The sequence below is a fragment of the Myripristis murdjan genome, chromosome 11 (genome assembly GCF_902150065.1).
Source record: "Myripristis murdjan chromosome 11, fMyrMur1.1, whole genome shotgun sequence".
In the NCBI taxonomy this organism is placed as follows: Eukaryota; Metazoa; Chordata; class Actinopteri; order Holocentriformes; family Holocentridae; genus Myripristis; species Myripristis murdjan.
In genome coordinates this window covers 18,004,699-18,023,471 of record NC_043990.1, presented here as the reverse complement: position 1 = coordinate 18,023,471, position 18,773 = coordinate 18,004,699, and the positions used below count along the sequence as shown (strand labels likewise).

The window sequence follows — 18,773 nt, the reverse complement described above, 5'->3', positions numbered from 1 at the left end:
TGAGCGAAAGAGAGCTAGTCAGCGGAAAGCAGGTGATGGCAGCGAGTTGCCCCGGCAATACCAAGGTTCCTTGCTTAATTCCCGGTATGTATTACATTTCTACTTTATTAGACAATTAAAATGGAGGATGAGAAAAATGGCACTGAGATGACATGAAACAGATGGAAAGCCAAAGTTGAAACAGCATCACACTTGCATGGCGCTTCACTCACTGCTCCACAGCGCATGGCCTTCCCCGCTTTAATTACTGTTTGACTCTTAACTGCTGCAGTAAAAATCAGACCTGCCCTGGCAAAGAAACTCTGCTATGAACAGCTTTTTTCCCCTGGAATCACACTGAGATTCCTTTAGCCAAGGCCTGTCCATTCAAACACATGCACACTTACAAACTAAAGCCTGAATGTGTGTGTGCTTACAACAAATTGCATTCCCACACACATAAACATGCGTGCACCCATACACAGCTAGCTTCCAGGGGATCAGGTGGATTTTTGTTAGCTTGCTTCCGAAGATTAATGTGGCCAGGTGTGTTTGTGTGTGTGTGTGCATGCTTGTGCGTGTGTGTGCCTGCGTGTGCATGTAGGTGTGTGTGAGTGTGTGTGTTCTCGGCTTTGTCAGTTCACAGTTAAATCATTCCCACCTCCCCCCACTATCTGCAATCCTCCGGTTTCCTCTTCTCTTCCTCTCTCTCCCCCTCTCTCTCTCTCTCTCTCCTCTTCTTCCCCATCTCTCTCTCTCTCTCTGATGAACAGATTGAACTTCTTAATGAGCTGTTTTTATGGGCTCCTAATGCTCATCCACGGCTCTCCATATGCTCTTTCCCTCCATCCGTCCGTCCCTCCCTGCCTCCCTCGGCTCAGCCATCCATTCTTCTTTCCACCACCAACCACACTGTTATCTCCCCAGCCTTCCCTCTGCAACAATGTTCCTATCTACAGGCACAGGAGCGAAAGCATGCACATGTGCCCACAGTTGCACACAAGCGCACCCTCAAATGTATGCACACACACCCTACCTGCAGCATTAGATGAATGCAGGGGCGATCTGCATGCATGTGCTTGCACACGCCCTCACACACCCTGTATGTTCAAGGTGTTCATGTAATGCAGGGGCTCCAATCTGATCAAACCAATATCTATATGGCTGCACAGTCTATGTAATAAATTCTAACAACGAGCAAAACTATGATTACAGAAAAACATATCTATCTATCTATCTATCTATCTATCTATCTATCTATCTATCACATATTGTAAGCCATGCAAAGAGGCATTCCCAACACAATTTCAGCAGACTTTCGTATTAATCAGGATGTATTGACGGTGCATTGTAATCTGTAATTAAAGTTTCCCATTCAAATTCCAATATTATGAAACAGGGCTCCGATAAGTGGGAATGCAGAGCAAAGGTAAGCAGAAATGAGAGGTGCTTAGCCAGCCGTATTGGTGCTGGGGCCTCATCTGTATGTGTTATCAGCCCATCTCCCCAGGCTCACACACACACACACACACACACACACACACACACACAGCCACGCATGCACGCACGCACACACTCACATACACACACAGAGGCAGACACAGAGGTGTACATATATGAAACATATGCACCGACACTTTCACACTGGCTAGAGAATCATGCCTACACACACACACATACACACACACACACACATTCACATTCACACTCAAACAGCCTGCACATTTTCTCACTGAATACAGATGCCTACTTTATAGCTCGTTCTCTTTATATATTCTATCTCTCTCTCACATGCACACGCTCCTTTTCCCCTACCACCAGACTGCCTGCAAATATGCAGGTATTACAGAAAAAGTCAGCCTATCCCACCGTTGGGGAAAAGAGAGGTGAGAATTATTAATATCACGTTCGGCTTTTTTGTCCCTCAGCAAATATAAAAAGTACATTTTCCTCTCCCCTGCCTGTATTAAAAATGTTATCCCCTCAGGAGTTACTCTTTATTTCAAAGGACCACGCATGCAGTGCACCCTTAGCATTGGGCACGGACAGAGCACAGATGCACACACAAGCAAACATACATACACGCACTTCTCCTTCCTAACAAGTTTTGTGTGTTTGTCCTTTCGGGTCCGAGACAGCTGGAGAGAGGACTATGGGTTTTTTACAGGGGTGTGTATTGTTGGATGGCACGTCTCGCGGCTTGTCCATTAGCGCAGGGAACATCGAGTCATTACCGGAGCCTGTGACAACAAATGGATGTAATGATTTGGCTGGGGTGGATGGGTTGAGCTACACACACACACACACACACACACTCACACACAGAGACCTTTTCACGCTTACAATCCTGCACAGATGTAAATGCTCACACAAGTCACAAAAACAAACACACACAGACAGTATTCATTTTCACCACATCCATATTCCCTTCTCACACACTCTGGACGTGTGTGTCTGACTCTGGCCGGGTTTCCTTGCCTCCCCTCTGCTTGGTTCTGGCCCATTAAGAGCAGGGCAGCCGGGAGCGGAGACTTTCAGCGGAGCACGTCACGAGGCCCGGTGGCGCGCTGACAGACACTGCCCATACATATATTAACACATCTCTGCATTGCCTGACATTGGCCTGTCCTGTGTCTGTGGAGTAGTTAATGGCTTTGCGGGGAAGCTGGCCAACTCAAAGGGATTTTCGCACGGGGAGAAAGCAGTAAAAAAGGGAAAAGCCCTTGGTTGACCAAATGTTTGGCGCTGGACATTTAAATCGCAGCGTGACACCCTACACTGAGTACACTGCAAAAACGCAAAATCTTACCAAGATTATTTGTCTTATTTCAAGTCAAAATATCTCATTACACTTAAAATAAGACATGATCACCTCAGAAGTAAATTGTTTTTAGACAATTTTCACTTGTTTCAAGTGAAAATTCACTTGAAACAAGTGAAAATTTGCTTGTTTCATTGGCAAAATTTGCCAGTGGAAAAAGTGAAAATTCACTTGAAATAAGTGAAAATTAGCTAGAAACAAGAAACAAATTTTGCCAATGAAACAAGCAAATTTTCACTTGAAACGAGAGACAATTGTCTAAAAACAAGTTACTTCTGAGGTGATCATGTCTTATTTTAAGTGTAATGAGATATTTTGACTAGGAATAAGACATTTTTGACTTGAAATAAGACAAATAATCTTGGTAAGATTTTGAGTTTTTGCAGTGTAAGAGAAGAGGTTCGTTGTGAAGCGCACGGCATCCTGGGTCAGCGGCACCTGTCTGACGCAATACACACATCAATAAAATCTCCCACTATGTGTGTAATGATTCATTCATTACATCGACGTATTGATTATTAAATTCTACTGACTAAACTGCATTGATGTACTCAAAGAAATCAATAGAATTAATTGCTCTGAATTTGGTCTGAATCAATAGGAAACACTTTGAGTTCACTCAGTCACCATTCTCAAGGAAAAGACCTAACATTGTGGTGATCTGATAGAATAATAGGAATTGCAATGTTTGCAAGTTTTGTTTATATAGAAAAATATTTTTAAAGTCATTATACCGTCTGTGTTTTCACATTTCAGAAGAGAAAACATAGTCTAACGTCATAGTGCATGCTAATGGATTAAAGAATATAAACTTTTGGTACTAAATTGAATTGTTGACTTGAATTGTGGTTTACCAACTTGAATCAAACTGAACTGTTCCAAAAAGGAAAACTTGAATCACTAACTAGAGATTTGTGGCTCAGATTGAACCGAGGTTAAGCCACTATGAACACACACACACATTCACACACAGACACGGAAGGATTCTTTGCTGACCGTGCGATAAAAACCCAGATAAAACCTGCTCACTACTAAATTCTGAGCTCCCCTCACCTGTCCGGCGTCCTTCTCTTGCCGTTCTCATTGACGTCCAGCAGGAGTTCAGATGAGTCCACTGGCGAGGTGGTGCTGGTGTCCAGCAGCAGCTGCTCGTGCTGGGCCAGGTACTGCGCCGGGTTCTGCTTGGCCAGCCGGGCGCAGTGCAGCAGCTCCCTCTGAAGGAGCGGCAGGTTGGCCTGCAGAAGGCAACGACAGCGGGTTAGCAGAGGAATTTGAACAGTGTCAGGTTTGAGACACCAGTGACCACCGTTGTTATGTGCTGAACAGAAAAGAGAGCTGCAAAGTACTTATATATCATGTTTGCCCTGTTTGTTCCTAAACAAAAATACATTTCAGCTCCCTCTTCAGCAAAAATATTCTTTTGGCTTCCTTTCCTCCCCATGCTTGTGTACACTCTTCCTTTGCCTTCATTTTTGGTCAATTGGGATCCAGATACCGCTTTGTCAGACTGCGGAAGATGAGCTCTTAATAATAAATCAAATGCCTTAATCAGATCCGTCCTGCAGTGAAAACATTTTACTGAAATGAAACAACAAAATGTGCATTCAGTGTATTTCTGCTTGTCTGTAAGGGTTGTCAAAGTCTATTAATGCTCCTGCCTTGAAGTCAAAGTAGCACACAGGAAAAATAGGACTGACATAGTATGCATGTTATATTCATGGGCTTGTGCTTTTTACATCAACATCAAAGCCAAAAATGATGTATAACAAAGACAAATTCAAACAAACTGATGTGATTGGGTGACCTGTTATAAACCTATGAAGCTGCACAACATCAAACTGACAGGGAACGTCTATATTTCACAACATAAAGAAATCCAAATTTAAACGGCTCAGCACATCCATCTGCAGAGGAAATGCAGAGTCATAAACTCAGCAACTCTGCCGTTCATTTTATGACATTAGAGTCAAATTTTCTTACTTTCTCGGTCCAAGACATCAGCATGGATCCTTTTTCTGCAGAGTCACGCAACACCAGTTCTCTCATTACCTCTGAACCACCACTACCTCTGACCCAGAGTGCATTAGCACGCACAGAGCTCCTCTATAGTTAACGGTCTGAACACCTTGAAGTTTCTTTTTTTTTTTTTCTTTTTTTGCTTTTTTGTTTTCAAGAAATAGCAGCTATTTTCACTCGCTTTGACATAAGGGCGCCTGCTTTCTTGTGAGGAGTTAGAGGGTCACGCAGGTATGTGAGGAGGGACTTCAAAGACCTCTGATGGGGTGCATTTTGAAGCAAGGAGATGAAAGTGTTGCATCAGTACAGTTCAGAGTGAGAGCGGGGGTTATTTTTGGGAATGCATCACAAGACAAGAGCCTTTGGAGGGGCCATCTTTGTTAGTTTTGGGTCTCTTAATCTTTGTTTTGTTCTCAATAACTTAATCTCTCTCTGAGACCCTTCCTTTGTTTTTGTTTTTTTTTTCTCTTCACTTCTTTCACTCTCATAATCCTCCATTCCTTACATCTCTCTAAAAGCAAAATCTTTTTGGTTTCTTTCTCTTCTTTCCTCTGCTTTGGTCCCTCACAAAGGGTTGTCTCTTTGTCTTCACTCCCTAATTTTTCTTTTCCTCTTATCCCTCATTACTCTCTGGATTTCCCCCTCTTTGGCCATTCCTTTTCCATTTTGTATTCACCCTCCTGGATTCTGGATGAAGGCAAACTAAACACAAAACTCTCTCATGGCTTATTTACTGGTATTTTTGTTTCATACGCATAGTAACATCCCCCCTCAGTAATTGGCTGCAGTAGGAGAAATGCCAAATGCTGGCCTTCGCTTTACCTGCCCGAGTTAATGGTCTGTTAATAGTTTATGATAGTAATTGCCCTCTGAAAAAAGAGCGTAAAATAGATTGCTTTGACCCTCGTGAACTCATCTTTCATTAACTGGAGGTCATCCTAATTGCCTGAGACGTGGGATACATTAAGAAAAAGACTGAGTCAAAAAATGTACACCAAAGAGGAGACCGGATCATTTTTCACTTGCTGAAGTGTGGTGATTTGCTCCTGTTTGGCTACTGTAACATCTGCTCTTGCACAAAAGGAAAATTTCACTTAATGCTCAGCGGCTAAAGCTACAGTCAGCCTGCGATGATTTATCATGAAAATACTGGATGTGTCATTTTGTGCAATAGAACCCATTCAGGATATGGCATGTTCAGGGTATGCTGCACTTCATCAGTGCACTGTTTCATAGTAAAGCCGGGTGACTTAGTTTTTTACCTCAACACCGTCCCCCAATCTCACTTATTCCATATCACGGCTCTGCTCTCGGTTTGGCTAAATGTGTGTTTATTTCGCTGGCTCGGTCTCACTGCACTCTTCTCACATCACCACAACAAAACAAAAAAAAAAAAAAGCAAAACAAAACTGACAGTTAAGACAAGCAAAAACATAAAAAAGGATAATCTTAACTTGAAAACAGAGAAACATATTGTTATTTGGTAAGTCTGCTGTCTTGTGTGGCAGGCGTCCCGACAACACATTGCATCACTGGCGCTGTGCGGTTTCTGATTGCCCGCTTCCAGTAAATAGTCACAACCAATTCGTGGTTTGGCATTAAGAGAAGGAGAAAGGAGTTGAGTGGTGAGGAACAGGGGTTGGGGGGGTCAGTTTGGTCTAACATTAGCTTAATGAAAAATTCTGAGCCCTGATGCGTATTGTTGCAGCTGTGCTTCTGCGCACCTATAAAAGCTCCCCCACACCCCCGACTGCTCTCTGCTACCATATGGTAGCTGGCATTAAAGGCCCCGCAGAGGGAAGACACTAAAATTAGACTAGGGAAAGAGAGAGGGAGAGAAGGAGCGGTGGAGGGAAAAAAAAAAAAAAAACGAGTTGCATCTTTGATTCTGCAGCCGTCCCAGTGATACACTAACCATCTGGTGAGGAGAGGAGAGGAGCAGGGAAGGAGGGATTGTAGAATGGATATATGAAGAACAGTAGATAAACAGAGACAGGGAGGCATCAGGACAGGGCTTGAGCGATACGGCGAGAGAGAACAAATGGGAAGGTGAATGAAAAGAGAAGGCAAGAGGACGAGGGACGCATGAGAATAAGGGAGTGATGGAGGGAGAGAGGGAGAGACGGAGAGATGGAGCATGCTAAGTCCCTGCTGGCGTCTGGGCGTCCCGTTAACAACCAGTAACGGCGGTCGTAGTGGGACCAATTTCTGCTGCGCACAGCCATGCAGGACCTCCGTGGCCATAACAATATAGGCTTGTGAATGTCAGTTCACATGCACGCACACACACACACACACACACACATCTGCACGCACAAACATCACACACACATGCACACTGGAGAGTGTGATGGTGTTGTGTTCTGGGAGAAGCAACTGTCTTGTTTTCATAAATAACATTCACCTCATACCTGTCACTCAGACACAAACAGAGGCGGGGAGCAGGGTGAGGAGGGACTAGTGGATAAAAGAGGAGGGAGAGAGGGGAGAGAGACAGAGGGAGGATGAGAGGGGATGGAAATAAAAAGCAGCAGAAAGAGAGAAAGACAGAGCAAGAGCCAGACAAGGATAGGATCTTTGCAGAGGTGTTGTAATAGAAACAAATGAGCGTTGTGTTAAGCGTTCACCTTGTCCCTGCTCTCCATCTCTCAGTCAGGCGCTGATATTGATCTCAGATTCTCCAAAGCCCATAACGAGGTCCAAACTACTCCACAGTGCATCCCCCAATCCCAAACCCGGACCCATTTTTCACCTTTGACTACCAAAACAAACCATAACACCACTGCCCACCTCGACACTGTTTTACCACACCAAATGCAAACACTCAAAATGTGCACCCCCTTTTGACACAAAACAGCCCAAACGCACATAAATGGACTGTTTCACTATTGCACCTCTGGAATACAAACAGATGAAAAGCGCCATCTCTCTTCATTCTTATCTCCCAGACTGGAATAAAGAGGCACGAGGCAGAGCCATTGTGATTGAAACGAGCCACCCGGTGACAAATGGGCCGAGGGAAGGGCACGGCTGGATGCTGGGGAGAGCGCTCCTTCCACTGGCATTACTGTTCTTATGGTAGAAAATGGGAAATACTTGCAGAAAATGTGGCTAAGCGGGAAGAAAAATCAATGACAAAACAAGCCTAAGAGAAAGCGGAGGAGGAGGAGGAGGAGGCTGCAAAGGAGCATATGAAAGGGGACATTGTCCTCGGGCCAAAACCAGACTCGCTGTGCTGTATTCCAGCACCGGTTAAGCAAGTTTCTTGAAAAATAACATCTTTCCAGTTCAAGAATTACAAGGAAAAAAAAATTCTATACGTAGCGAGCTCGTATGTTGAAAAGAGGGTCCTAAAGAGGGAGAGCTTCAACACTGAGATGATTTACAAATACTGTTTTAATTGAGAGGGGCATCTTCTGAATGAAAATGACGGAGCAGGGAGAAAGAGTCAAGAAAGAAACATTTAAGACAGAAATGAAAGGAGACAGAGATGGAAAGAGAGAGAGACCTGGGAAATAGAGAGAGAAAGAGAGAGAGGGGGATAAATAACATGAACAGAAGTATGCACATCTGTGTCTGGGCTGGCTAAATGCTTTCCAGATTTGGCCGACCAGGCAGGCAGGCGGGCAGGCGGGCAGGCTTTCTCTAGTAACAGTATATATATTTATATATTTACCTTCAGAAAGGGGATGACAAAAGGTCGCAGAGGGAAGTTGGTGGCTTCTTGGAGCTTGGAGTGAAATTCTTCAATGGTTAGCGTGGAATTCTGGAGGAAAGAGGGAGAGAGAAACAGGGTAAGGGAAAACACATGAATCCATGTGGAAGGCATTAAGTGATAATATTACTTATTGGAAGCTAAGCTATATCCTGGCCTGGAGTGAATGTTTCGGGTTCTGTAATAGGAAGCATATGGCAGGGCCACAGTGAAAGACCCACAGAAAACAATGACACACATCTCCTTCAATTAACAAGAAAAATACACATATATGAATAGGAGTCACATCATTCTAAAATATGCTGCACGGGGCATGAGAAGTGTATCATTTTCCAATTTTTTACCGACTGTACCGCCTTTTTGAACATTGATAGGAAGATGAAATATAAGGTATGCATGAAGGGGGCCTTTGGCACATGAACAAATGCATACAAATACAATGTTTGATGTTTGATTGTTTTATCATCAACCTTTCCTTTGTAATGCACTTACAATTTTTGCCATGATGTTTTACTGATTTTTTGTTATTTGTAATCTATTGATACCAAACTGCACAAACTGACATCAGCTCTCATAAGGTGCAATATAAATAAATTTTACTTATTTATGCTGACCCAATAATGATAATATCCACATAAAACATCTGTATAATTCATCTAAATAATTGAATGTACTTGAATATTTTGAGGACCTGCACGCCGGCTGTTTGAGTGTAGTTAAAAAGTGTTTGGATTAGCGCAGGCTTGCTTATTGTAATATCAGTTGTGGTTAAAAATGTATGTGTGTGTTAGAAGATAAAAGGACCCAGCCATAGCATGAAACAACATGAGGTGGATTTTTACAGTGCATTCTCTAATTTGCACACATGTCCATACAATGATACATGTGTTGGCATGGAGCCCCTGTAGGCATGCCTGACAAACACGAATTTGCTTGAAATACTGCTTCCTAATAACATCACAAGGGGGAAGGATTAGTGTGCAGGTATTTTCCTCTTAATTGCCTTTGCTTTGCATCCATCACTTGCTTTACACGTTTGGATGTTTGCAGACAACCAGCTCTGCTGCTGCGGACTTGATGCGTACAAGCATGGATGGCATCCTTATCATCATCAAGACAGTGCAGGAGCCTGTCGTGTTTGTGCCACGGCGTTCAATGGCTGTGTTTACCTCTTTTCACCTGTGCCAACCATATAAATGTCTGTCTGTCTCTTTTCAGAGGCCAGATAAGACCAAAGCTGCCGACTAAAATACATTACAGTAGCATGGAATGGGACAAACAAATGTGCGGCGGATACACAGGCAGGGGAGATGGTATTTGTATATGTGGCTGACAGACAAAAGGAGGAGGTGTGTGTGTGTGTTTGGTGGGGGTTATGTGTCTAATGTAGCTCGTGCATTTCAGTTTGTCAGCCCCCCACTTCCAAACAAAGTCTAATTGCTCTCTCTCCGTCTTTGGTTGTCTGTAACTCACATTAAGAGCTGACAAGATGCCACTGTTTTTATTTTTCAACTTGAAGTATTCCCAAGATGCAAGGGGGGAGAGATAGAGAGTGAGAAACAGAGAGAAAGGAAGGTGAGCACGCACATGAGAGAAAGAATGAGCCATATAACAAGCAAGAAAAACAAGCAAAAAAAAGACAGAGGGAAAGTGAGACAGAACATAAAAAAAGCAGATATTATTTTTCCCCCCTCTTCTCTCCCTCTGTGTTATTTCCCAAACCTGAATTTTGTTACATTCAAGCTTACATCTGTTCGCCCAGATTGCGTAGGGGCTGTTCTTGACAGCTAGTGAAACCTCCTGAGTCTCCCTCACTCCCTCTCCCTAGCACACAACTAGCTAATTAACGGTGTCACTCTTTTCAATAAGGCAGGGGGAGAGAGAGAGAGAGAGAGAGAGAGAGAGAGAGAGAGAGAGAAAGAGGGAGGGAGGAAGATGTACGCAAGCCAAAAGGACACAGGAGAGGCATGTGCGTATGCAGACAGTGAGAAAAATAAACATGGTGAAGCCAAAAGGAGGCTATGCTCTGTGTGGCTAATTAAAAAAATCTCCTCCGCCTCTTCTTCCTCTCTGCACAGCATTCAATCACTATTTCTGTATTCCCCTGCTCGTTATGCTCAGAAATCCTCAGATCACATAGACTTGCGGTAAATCTTTATATTTGTGCATGTATAATACCAAATACCCTTGGTGATATAGCATTGATACATCCATGTGAGCGAAAACCGCAGAAACACATCTGTGTTGTCGGATCTGGATGAATTTGTTTTGATATATGTGGTTTTGATTTGTAAGTTGCATCAGTAATTATGTGGAAATCTTTTGTGCAGTGCACATTTTATTCACATGCTGGATACATGCTGAAATTTCAAATGATGTTCATTTCAGTTTTCCTCTCCATGCTGCATATAGGTTGTTAATTTTTTTAGAACTACATACATAATGTCCACTTGGACACATATTTTGATTTGTTTTGTCACACAGTGTTCATTCATTTTTTCTATGCTACTGCTGTTATTCTGTGCATTGCTCTTCCTTTGTTCCAACCTTCCTTTTGTGCATCTTCCTGTTATGTTTTGTTATGTTATGTAACATTTTCTTACATTGTCATCTTATCTTTACTGTGCTTTACTAGGATAATAGGTACATTTGCTCAACATTGTTATTTTAAAATATGTCCTCCTTATAATCCTGATCTTCTGTGCTTCTCTGTTCTTGTACAAAGTATGTGTTGTGTTTTAGCTCCAACAAATGCAGTCTAATGCAATTTAAGTGGATATCAGGTGCATCTCCTGGTTTGACGCCATTCCTTATACAGAGAGCGATGCATTGCCCTTCTTTTGTCAGGGACTGTGCTGCACTGTGGAGTGGGCCAGAAGGACTGATGAACGTCAGTCCATGGGTGGAGTTTACCACATGGAGCAATATGAGTCCTGGAAAGATCTCAAAATCAAATAAACTATTTTAAAGTTATACCTGTCAATGTCTAAACTGCCTTGATGTGGTAAACCCAAAGCATGAGACTTATCCTCAAATAGTCTGCTAATTGAATCAGGTATGTGTCGAGCTCCACTCTATGAGCCCACATGACAGCACAGCTACTCACCACTAGCCCAAGCACTAGCGTGCGGACCCGCTCCCCGATTTCGGGCGAAATGTCGTTCCCAAACTGCTGCAGTGTAGTGAGGAAGCGTTTGAGCTTGCTGAGCTGCCGGGCGCCGCAGGCCGGTGGCAGCTGCTGGTTGGCCAGCGAGGAGGAGGAGGAGGAGCTAGGACCGTTGCTGTAGCCATTGGGAGGAGACGGAGCACCGTTGAGGGCCGTGGGGGAGTGGCTACTGCCGTTGGTTACTGGATGAGACAAGGGAGGACAAAACAACTGTCATTAAACAACTGAGAACAAAATATTTACCGTTTGAAAACTATGTGAGTGTTTGCATGGGTTTTTGAAAACTTTAACCAGTATGTGTTTTAGATTGATCTGAAATTTGGTGGATTTCACCTATGCAGAAATATTTGAACTTTGGTTTTTAATTGGTAGACCATTCTGTTCTCTGATGCACAAATCACTAACAGTGTTTGTAAAAATGCCCTTAAAAATGACAACAAAAGAAACAACATGGGTCAAAATTCATGGAAAGCTGACCACTGGTTTGGAGCGATTTACATCCCCCTGAAAACATTCGCAATCCTCAACATTTGTTTCCGATCATCTCGGCTCCTTTGATCCTCTGCGGCATCCTCCCATAAAAAACATCCCTCCGCATTTGGAGACAATTCCCTCCAACACACTTCCACCTCCTCCCCCCTTTCCCTTCTTCCCTGCAGTCTAAACAAGCAGGGACAGTATGACCCCCTGTTGCGCCAGAGCATGGCAGGGGGCGGGGGTTTGGTGTACAAAGAGATACAAGGCGGCATAAAGCTTTCTCTCTAATGAGATTAGGTTTTGACTAGCGATCCACTCACTCCCACTCTGGCCGGCGTCCAAAGCCGCCACTGTAAGGAGAGAGAGAGAGAGAGGGGAGAGAGAGAGAGAGAGGAGATACTCAAACTACATCTGGTAACAATTACGTCGGATGGAAATCAAAGCATACTGCTTTGTTAAAACCTTCGGCGTGCGTAATGAGAGAGCGGGCCTTTCCTCCCTCATTGCACGGAAGCCCCGACGTTAATTGCGGAGTCTGAACCATCCTGAGTGTTTGCAACAGAGAGAGAGAGAGAGAGAGAGAGAGAGAGAGAGAGAGAGACAGAGAGCAGAGAGAGAGAGAAATGGGGTAAACGCCAGACAGATGAAAAAGGAAGAGTAAGCAATTGAGATTGAAAGAGAAAGCGAACAAAATAATGCTTCCGTTGCAGAGTTAGCTCTACTAAAGCCGCCTTGAGTGCTCTGAGCGTTTTCAACCACAGGGCCTTTGATTCTTTGATTCTAGTGCTCTTCATGCAAGTGGTTAAGTATGCACTTCTAAGTGAATACTAGGGTGTAATTTGCTCGTCAGAGGCTACAGTATGTGCACGTCATGCAAAAGCTCCATAGGTTTGTAAGTGTGGCTGTTAATGAACATGTTGGGAGAGCTGTTGGGAACGAACGCGTTGCGAAAAGGCTCGCTGCAGCTTGTTAAGAGAGTCTTGGATTACAGACTGTTTTTCTCAGTGTGTGCATGCTTTCACATATGCTTATTCAATGTGTATCAGCACGACTGGACGACATGCATGTGTATTTGAAGGGGTATGTCCAATGTTCCCTCAGTCCCAAAGAAATAAATGACTGAAGGAACCGAGAGCTGAGGGAACATGGAGCTGAGGGAACACAAAGTTGAGGGAACATAGTGCTGAGGAAACAAAGAGCTGATGAAACAAAGAGTTGAGGGAAAATAGGGACGAGGGAACATAAAGTTGAGGGAACATGGAGCTGATGAAATATAGAGATGAGGGAACATAGAATCGAGGGAACATTGGTACATTCTCCATGTGAATCTGCTTGTCTTAGTGCATGTAGCTGTGTATATTTTTGCGAACTCACATGTGGTGGGAGTGTAGGAGCTGTTGCGGGGTGCTCCCTGTGTGCTGGGTGGGGGCGGCATGGTGGGAGGGGTCAACCTGGACTGTGTCTTGACGTCCGCAGGTGAGTCGGGCATGGTGGTGCGCTTCCCAGTGCGATCTGAGGACAAAAACAACAAGGAGAGGATTACATTTGATGTTAAAATACACAACAAACCGCTGTTTTCTCATGGGAGATACAGAAGATCAGAGTTCAGGGTGACATGTTTCATATCTGTATACTGAAAAAGAACTAGATCATCTCGCTTCTCAGGTCGAAATAAATTTGCAGGCAAACAACAGAAGGCTTTAATTTGCAAACGCAGCGCCTATGAGCTGGACCAGACCAAAAAAAAAAAGAAAAAAAGAAAAAAAGAAAAAACAGCTCACCACATCATATGTCTGTGTGTCTTGCCACAATGACACTGATGCATATGCTCAGACTGTCAAATGAGGAATGAGAGACTGAGAGAGAGAGGAGAAAGCGAGAGAGAGAGAGAGAGAGAGACACACACACACCCTAGAGAAAAGTGTAAATCTGCAGTGAGTACGGGTGCTCATTCCACTACCATCTGTGCCATTCTGCATGCCCGCTGTACAGAATGGCGACACAGCACCCCCTCCCCTGCTAACGACTGCAGTGCTCATTACATACACCCACAAGCATGCACACACACGCACACACACTCCTCTAATACTTGTATCTCTGGGTACTACATTCACATCTGTTCAGGAAGGGGCCACGGCAGACAACCAACTAGTGAATGAACTAATTTGAGCTGGGACACACACACAAACACATAAACACACACACTCTCTCTCTCTCTCTCTCTCTCTCTCATTCTCTCTCTCTCTAACAGACAAATATGCAAATAGATGTCCATGCTCTGTCCCTGTTTTTATTTTGAGCTTGAGTGTCTTTCGCCCCGTCCTTTCTGATTCTTATTACAAACACATACACATACCAGAAGAATAATAAAAGATACACAGATTTTTGGATCCATCGCCATAACACTCGCACTTTTCACAAGAAATTGCAAAGATAAAGCGTTTATCGAAGCGAAAACATTTTCTTTGCCTATTTTGACCTAATTCAGTTGCTTTGTGTTTGCCTGATAATTGACGGTATCAGCCGTATCAGAACAACAACACAACATTATCAGAGTCGCTCACCGGCACATGGGCTAAACCGGCATTGTGTCGGATAAGATACACAACTGCTCTAAGCAATAGCACTAACCAGCCTATCACAGAGTCAACAGGCAGATATCAACTGTCTCCGTGGCATGCTGCAAAACTGAGATTGTAAAAAAGAGAAGAGGGAGAGGAAGCTGGGAGGAGGAGGAGGAGGAGAGAGAGAACAACAGAAAGGAGGGAAGGGAGGAGCCTGCTAGAGAAACAAGTGCTATCTGGTCTGTGACGCTGAGAACATATAGGAAAGACTACAATTACACACATACACACACAATCACAAATGCACAGACACTTGGTAATCAGGGCGGGAAGGCTGCGTTGCGTGATCCAGAGACACACTGTTCTCAAGGCAGGACCAGCACAAGAGCATCGATGGCACGTGTGTTTGTGTGTGTTTACTTGATGCATATGCATGCTTTTGCCGTGTCTAATATTAATATCAATCTAGGGCTGACCAGTATATAAATACCACATTGCTATCATGAGACTAAATATCAGGGATTTTGGATATCGTGATGTGATGCTGTTATATGTTTTGTATTTTCTTTGTTTTGAAGGCTGAACTTATTAGACTGCTCTAGCTGTTCTATTCATCACTAATGATTGTTTATGAGAAATTTCCTGTGTGTAAATATTTGATGAAAGCACCAACAGTCATTTCTACACTATAATTACAATACTGACATCGAGTTATTCGGTCAAACATATTGTGATAGTTGATTTTGTCCATATCACCTGGCCCTCTGTGTATGTGCATCTATATGCTGATTTGCATATCTTACCTCTGTGTTCATGCGCTCTAGTGTGTACAGTGCACATATCGGTGTTAGTGCACACTGGTGCCGACTGCTCGCCTTCCATCATGTCAAGTTTAGATCAAATGAGAGAGGAATATGGGAGTGAGAGGAGACAGATTGCCTAAGCCTGTTAGCTAGGCCCGCGCCTCAATAGCCCTCTGCCTCCCTGTCACTGAGGTGCACTGTGTCTAAGGATTTTAGTCACACTAGCTGGGGCTTTAGCAGGCAGGCAAGGGAGAGATGGAGATATCACGGAGAAGCTAAACAGAGTGAGGACCATAACTCCATTTCCAGGTTGAACTTGTGGGTCATTTCTATTCGTTCTATGTTTTGACCCTTTGAAAAATAAGCAGCAGGAGTATGATGCAACTGCCTGCAACAATCAAGCTTGTCTCGAAAAGAAGATATACTGTATATATACCATATCATTGCATCACAAGGCTGCTGCAACTGGCAACATGCTGCTAAGGAGCATTAATATTGGGCCTCTCTGGGTTTGAAAGCTGAAGTATTGTGACATATAAGGAAGTGAAGAGTAGTTGCCTGAAACTTAAATTTTCATTGCAGTTTATGATGCTACACCCACCCTGCTGAAAAATCTCTTTTTGTTAGTGAATCATTGAGGAGGTTTTTTTTTTTTTAGTATTTGGGAGCTTGTCAAAGAACCGCAAAGGTTTCAGTGATAAACAGATTCCAACCGATCCCAGTTTAATACTGTCAGTGGAGAAGGAAAGAAGGGGAGGAAAGAAGGGGAGGAAGGAAGGGGAGCGCTATTGCATCCCCTCCCCGGACAGAGGTCACCATCCTCCCCACTAACCATGGAAGGCTCTCTAAACGAGCATGCTCTGGAGGCTTCCCAGGAGTGGTCGGCTGATAAAGACAGTGGGAAGGTTGGGTTTGTCTGGCTCCCAGCGCAGTGGTACTCAGACTTGGTGGCTAAGGAGGGTAAAAAGGCAGACAGAGCAGGGCGGGGAACAAGACACACCAGACCCGAACCCCCGGAGGACCCTTTTGGATCTCCTGGGCTCAGTTCAGGTTGGGCTGAAATGTTGACTTGCTGTTGGAGTTGTAATGCTGTCTGTTTATTAACTTTAACTGACCATCACCCGAATTATATTTTTCAGATACCTCAGATATTTCACTGTTAGCAGGGGAACAGAGATAAGGAAAGCAGAAAAAAAAAACTGGGAATGGAGGAGAAAGAAGAGTATGAATAAATGGAAGACAGGGAGGAGAGAGTGAGGGGGAGGGCAAATGCACACACACACACACACACACACACACACACACACACACACACACACACACACACACACACACGCATACATACTTACACACATACATACACACATATGCACACTCTTTCCATTCCCTTTCCGTCCTCTTAGGCCTGGCCAGAACAAGAAAAGGTTTACTATTCTAATTTCACCACAGTAAAAGGCCTGGATCTGACTATTTATTTTATAAACTCAGGATATAGCAGAGTAACTAGTGGAAACATATAGTCTTACTCCTGGCTGCCAGCTATCATATCCTGTACGCCTGGCTTAAAAATGACCTATGAAAACACAAGGTCATTAAAAAAGACAGCCGGGTGACAACACCCAAGGCAATTCATCATTTTCCAGTCAACACAAAGAACTTACATGTATATGGTTAACGAGCCCAAGTTAAATAGAGAGGAGTCACCGTATCACACATGGTTGTACTTAACCCGTTTCAGTGAATCCTTGAGCTCATGTTTTCCATAATTCTGTATATTGCTTTTTCTAATTGTGTGGTTATATTTGGCCCAGCTCACTTGATCTATTGTTAGATAGTAGGACATCAAATTATGATCCAAATCATCTTAATTGCCTTAATCTTTGCGGCTAGATAGTGAAATGGATAGTGCAAATGACTCACATCAGTGCAATACAATTTGAAATGAGATACTGAACACCAACAGTCTCTATAGTGCAAAGCACAGTATGCCAAAGCTTTTTCAACAAAGTGAGAGGCGATATGAGAAGACTGGGGTGCTGTTTATACCAGCTAACAAAGAAGAAGGCAGAAACTTTTTGCCAGAATTCAACATTTATTCAGTGTAAAAACTTAAAAAGTCCATTTGAAGCACCGTGTCAAAAATAAGATGTGGAATTTGGGCAAAAAAGCCCCCCACAAAAAACCTGACTGAAGATCCATTTGAGCTCCCACAAGGCACTGCAAGCCCGGCGGCGTTATGAAAAGCTGCGTTTGGTTACAGGCTTGTAATTGGGGATTAACACCTGGGTCAGTGTTATGATTGGATGGCAGTTGCCGGGTGGAGATGAGAGAAATGTTACCCCTGTAAGCATGTGAAACTCATCCGCAGTCCCTCAGGTGCCGAAGATGAAGGATAAAGAATGGGTTAGTGTGAAATCCATGCACACAGCAAATACATACACGTACATTCAGGCAATAATATATTCTCTCTCACTGTCTCTCTCTCGCTCCCTGTCTCTCTCTTTCTCTCTCTCTCTCACACACACAGACACGCACACGTACTCACACATTGACTTATGTGATTTATAAACAGCATCTTCTTTCTTTCTGATTTGATTGAGAGCACTGTGAACCATATAAGCAGAATAAAATCAATGGCTTCATACTAACCAACAAGGGCTGCACTCAACCATTCACTCAGCAATTGCTATGCCACTTGAATCAATAGCAATACTCCCCTCACAAGGTAATTTACCCAGTCTTAGAGGGGAAAAAAATCTCGCAGAAGCACATGATTGAAAACAGCTCGAGGTACATGAGTGTGTACTATCCATTTTGATCAGAAAACATGGCAAATACATGTTTCACACATTTAAAAGATGTATGTCTGCACACATAGACAATGCCTTCGTCTTATCAAAGCAATAGAACAAAGTTGAACAATAGCAAGTGTACTCTCTGTCATGCATAATTTAATTAAAAAGCACCATCTGAACAAGCATTCTTAAACAACCTTGAAAACAAAGTCGAACGCTTGTTCCTCGTGTAATATGTCTGTAAAGTTAATGGCTGGACTTAATGCATGTCTGTTGTCCATTTATTAGCCCTGTTACCTCACAACCAATTGCATATTGTAGCAGCAGCAGGAGTGTGTCCAGTGACTGGATAGCATTCCATGGGTGGGTATTGACATACGGAGCCGTGATGGAAAGGAGTGATGAGTGCTTTGACTTTGACTACCTCGCTTTACGAC

General features: G+C 43.5%; 1 protein-coding gene across 1 annotated transcript in view; it reads right to left on the bottom strand.

The window, feature by feature from the left end:
- Positions 1-18,773, bottom strand: part of runx1t1 (RUNX1 partner transcriptional co-repressor 1) — a 66,198-nt gene that overhangs the window by 11,445 nt on the left and 35,980 nt on the right. The window contains exons 2-5 of the mRNA XM_030064290.1: positions 13,549-13,686; positions 11,638-11,879; positions 8,493-8,582; positions 3,854-4,035 (exon numbers count right to left, since the gene is read on the bottom strand). Of these exons, the coding sequence (XP_029920150.1) occupies positions 3,854-4,035; positions 8,493-8,582; positions 11,638-11,879; positions 13,549-13,686 (652 nt within the window). The remainder of the gene's footprint in view (positions 1-3,853; positions 4,036-8,492; positions 8,583-11,637; positions 11,880-13,548; positions 13,687-18,773) is intronic.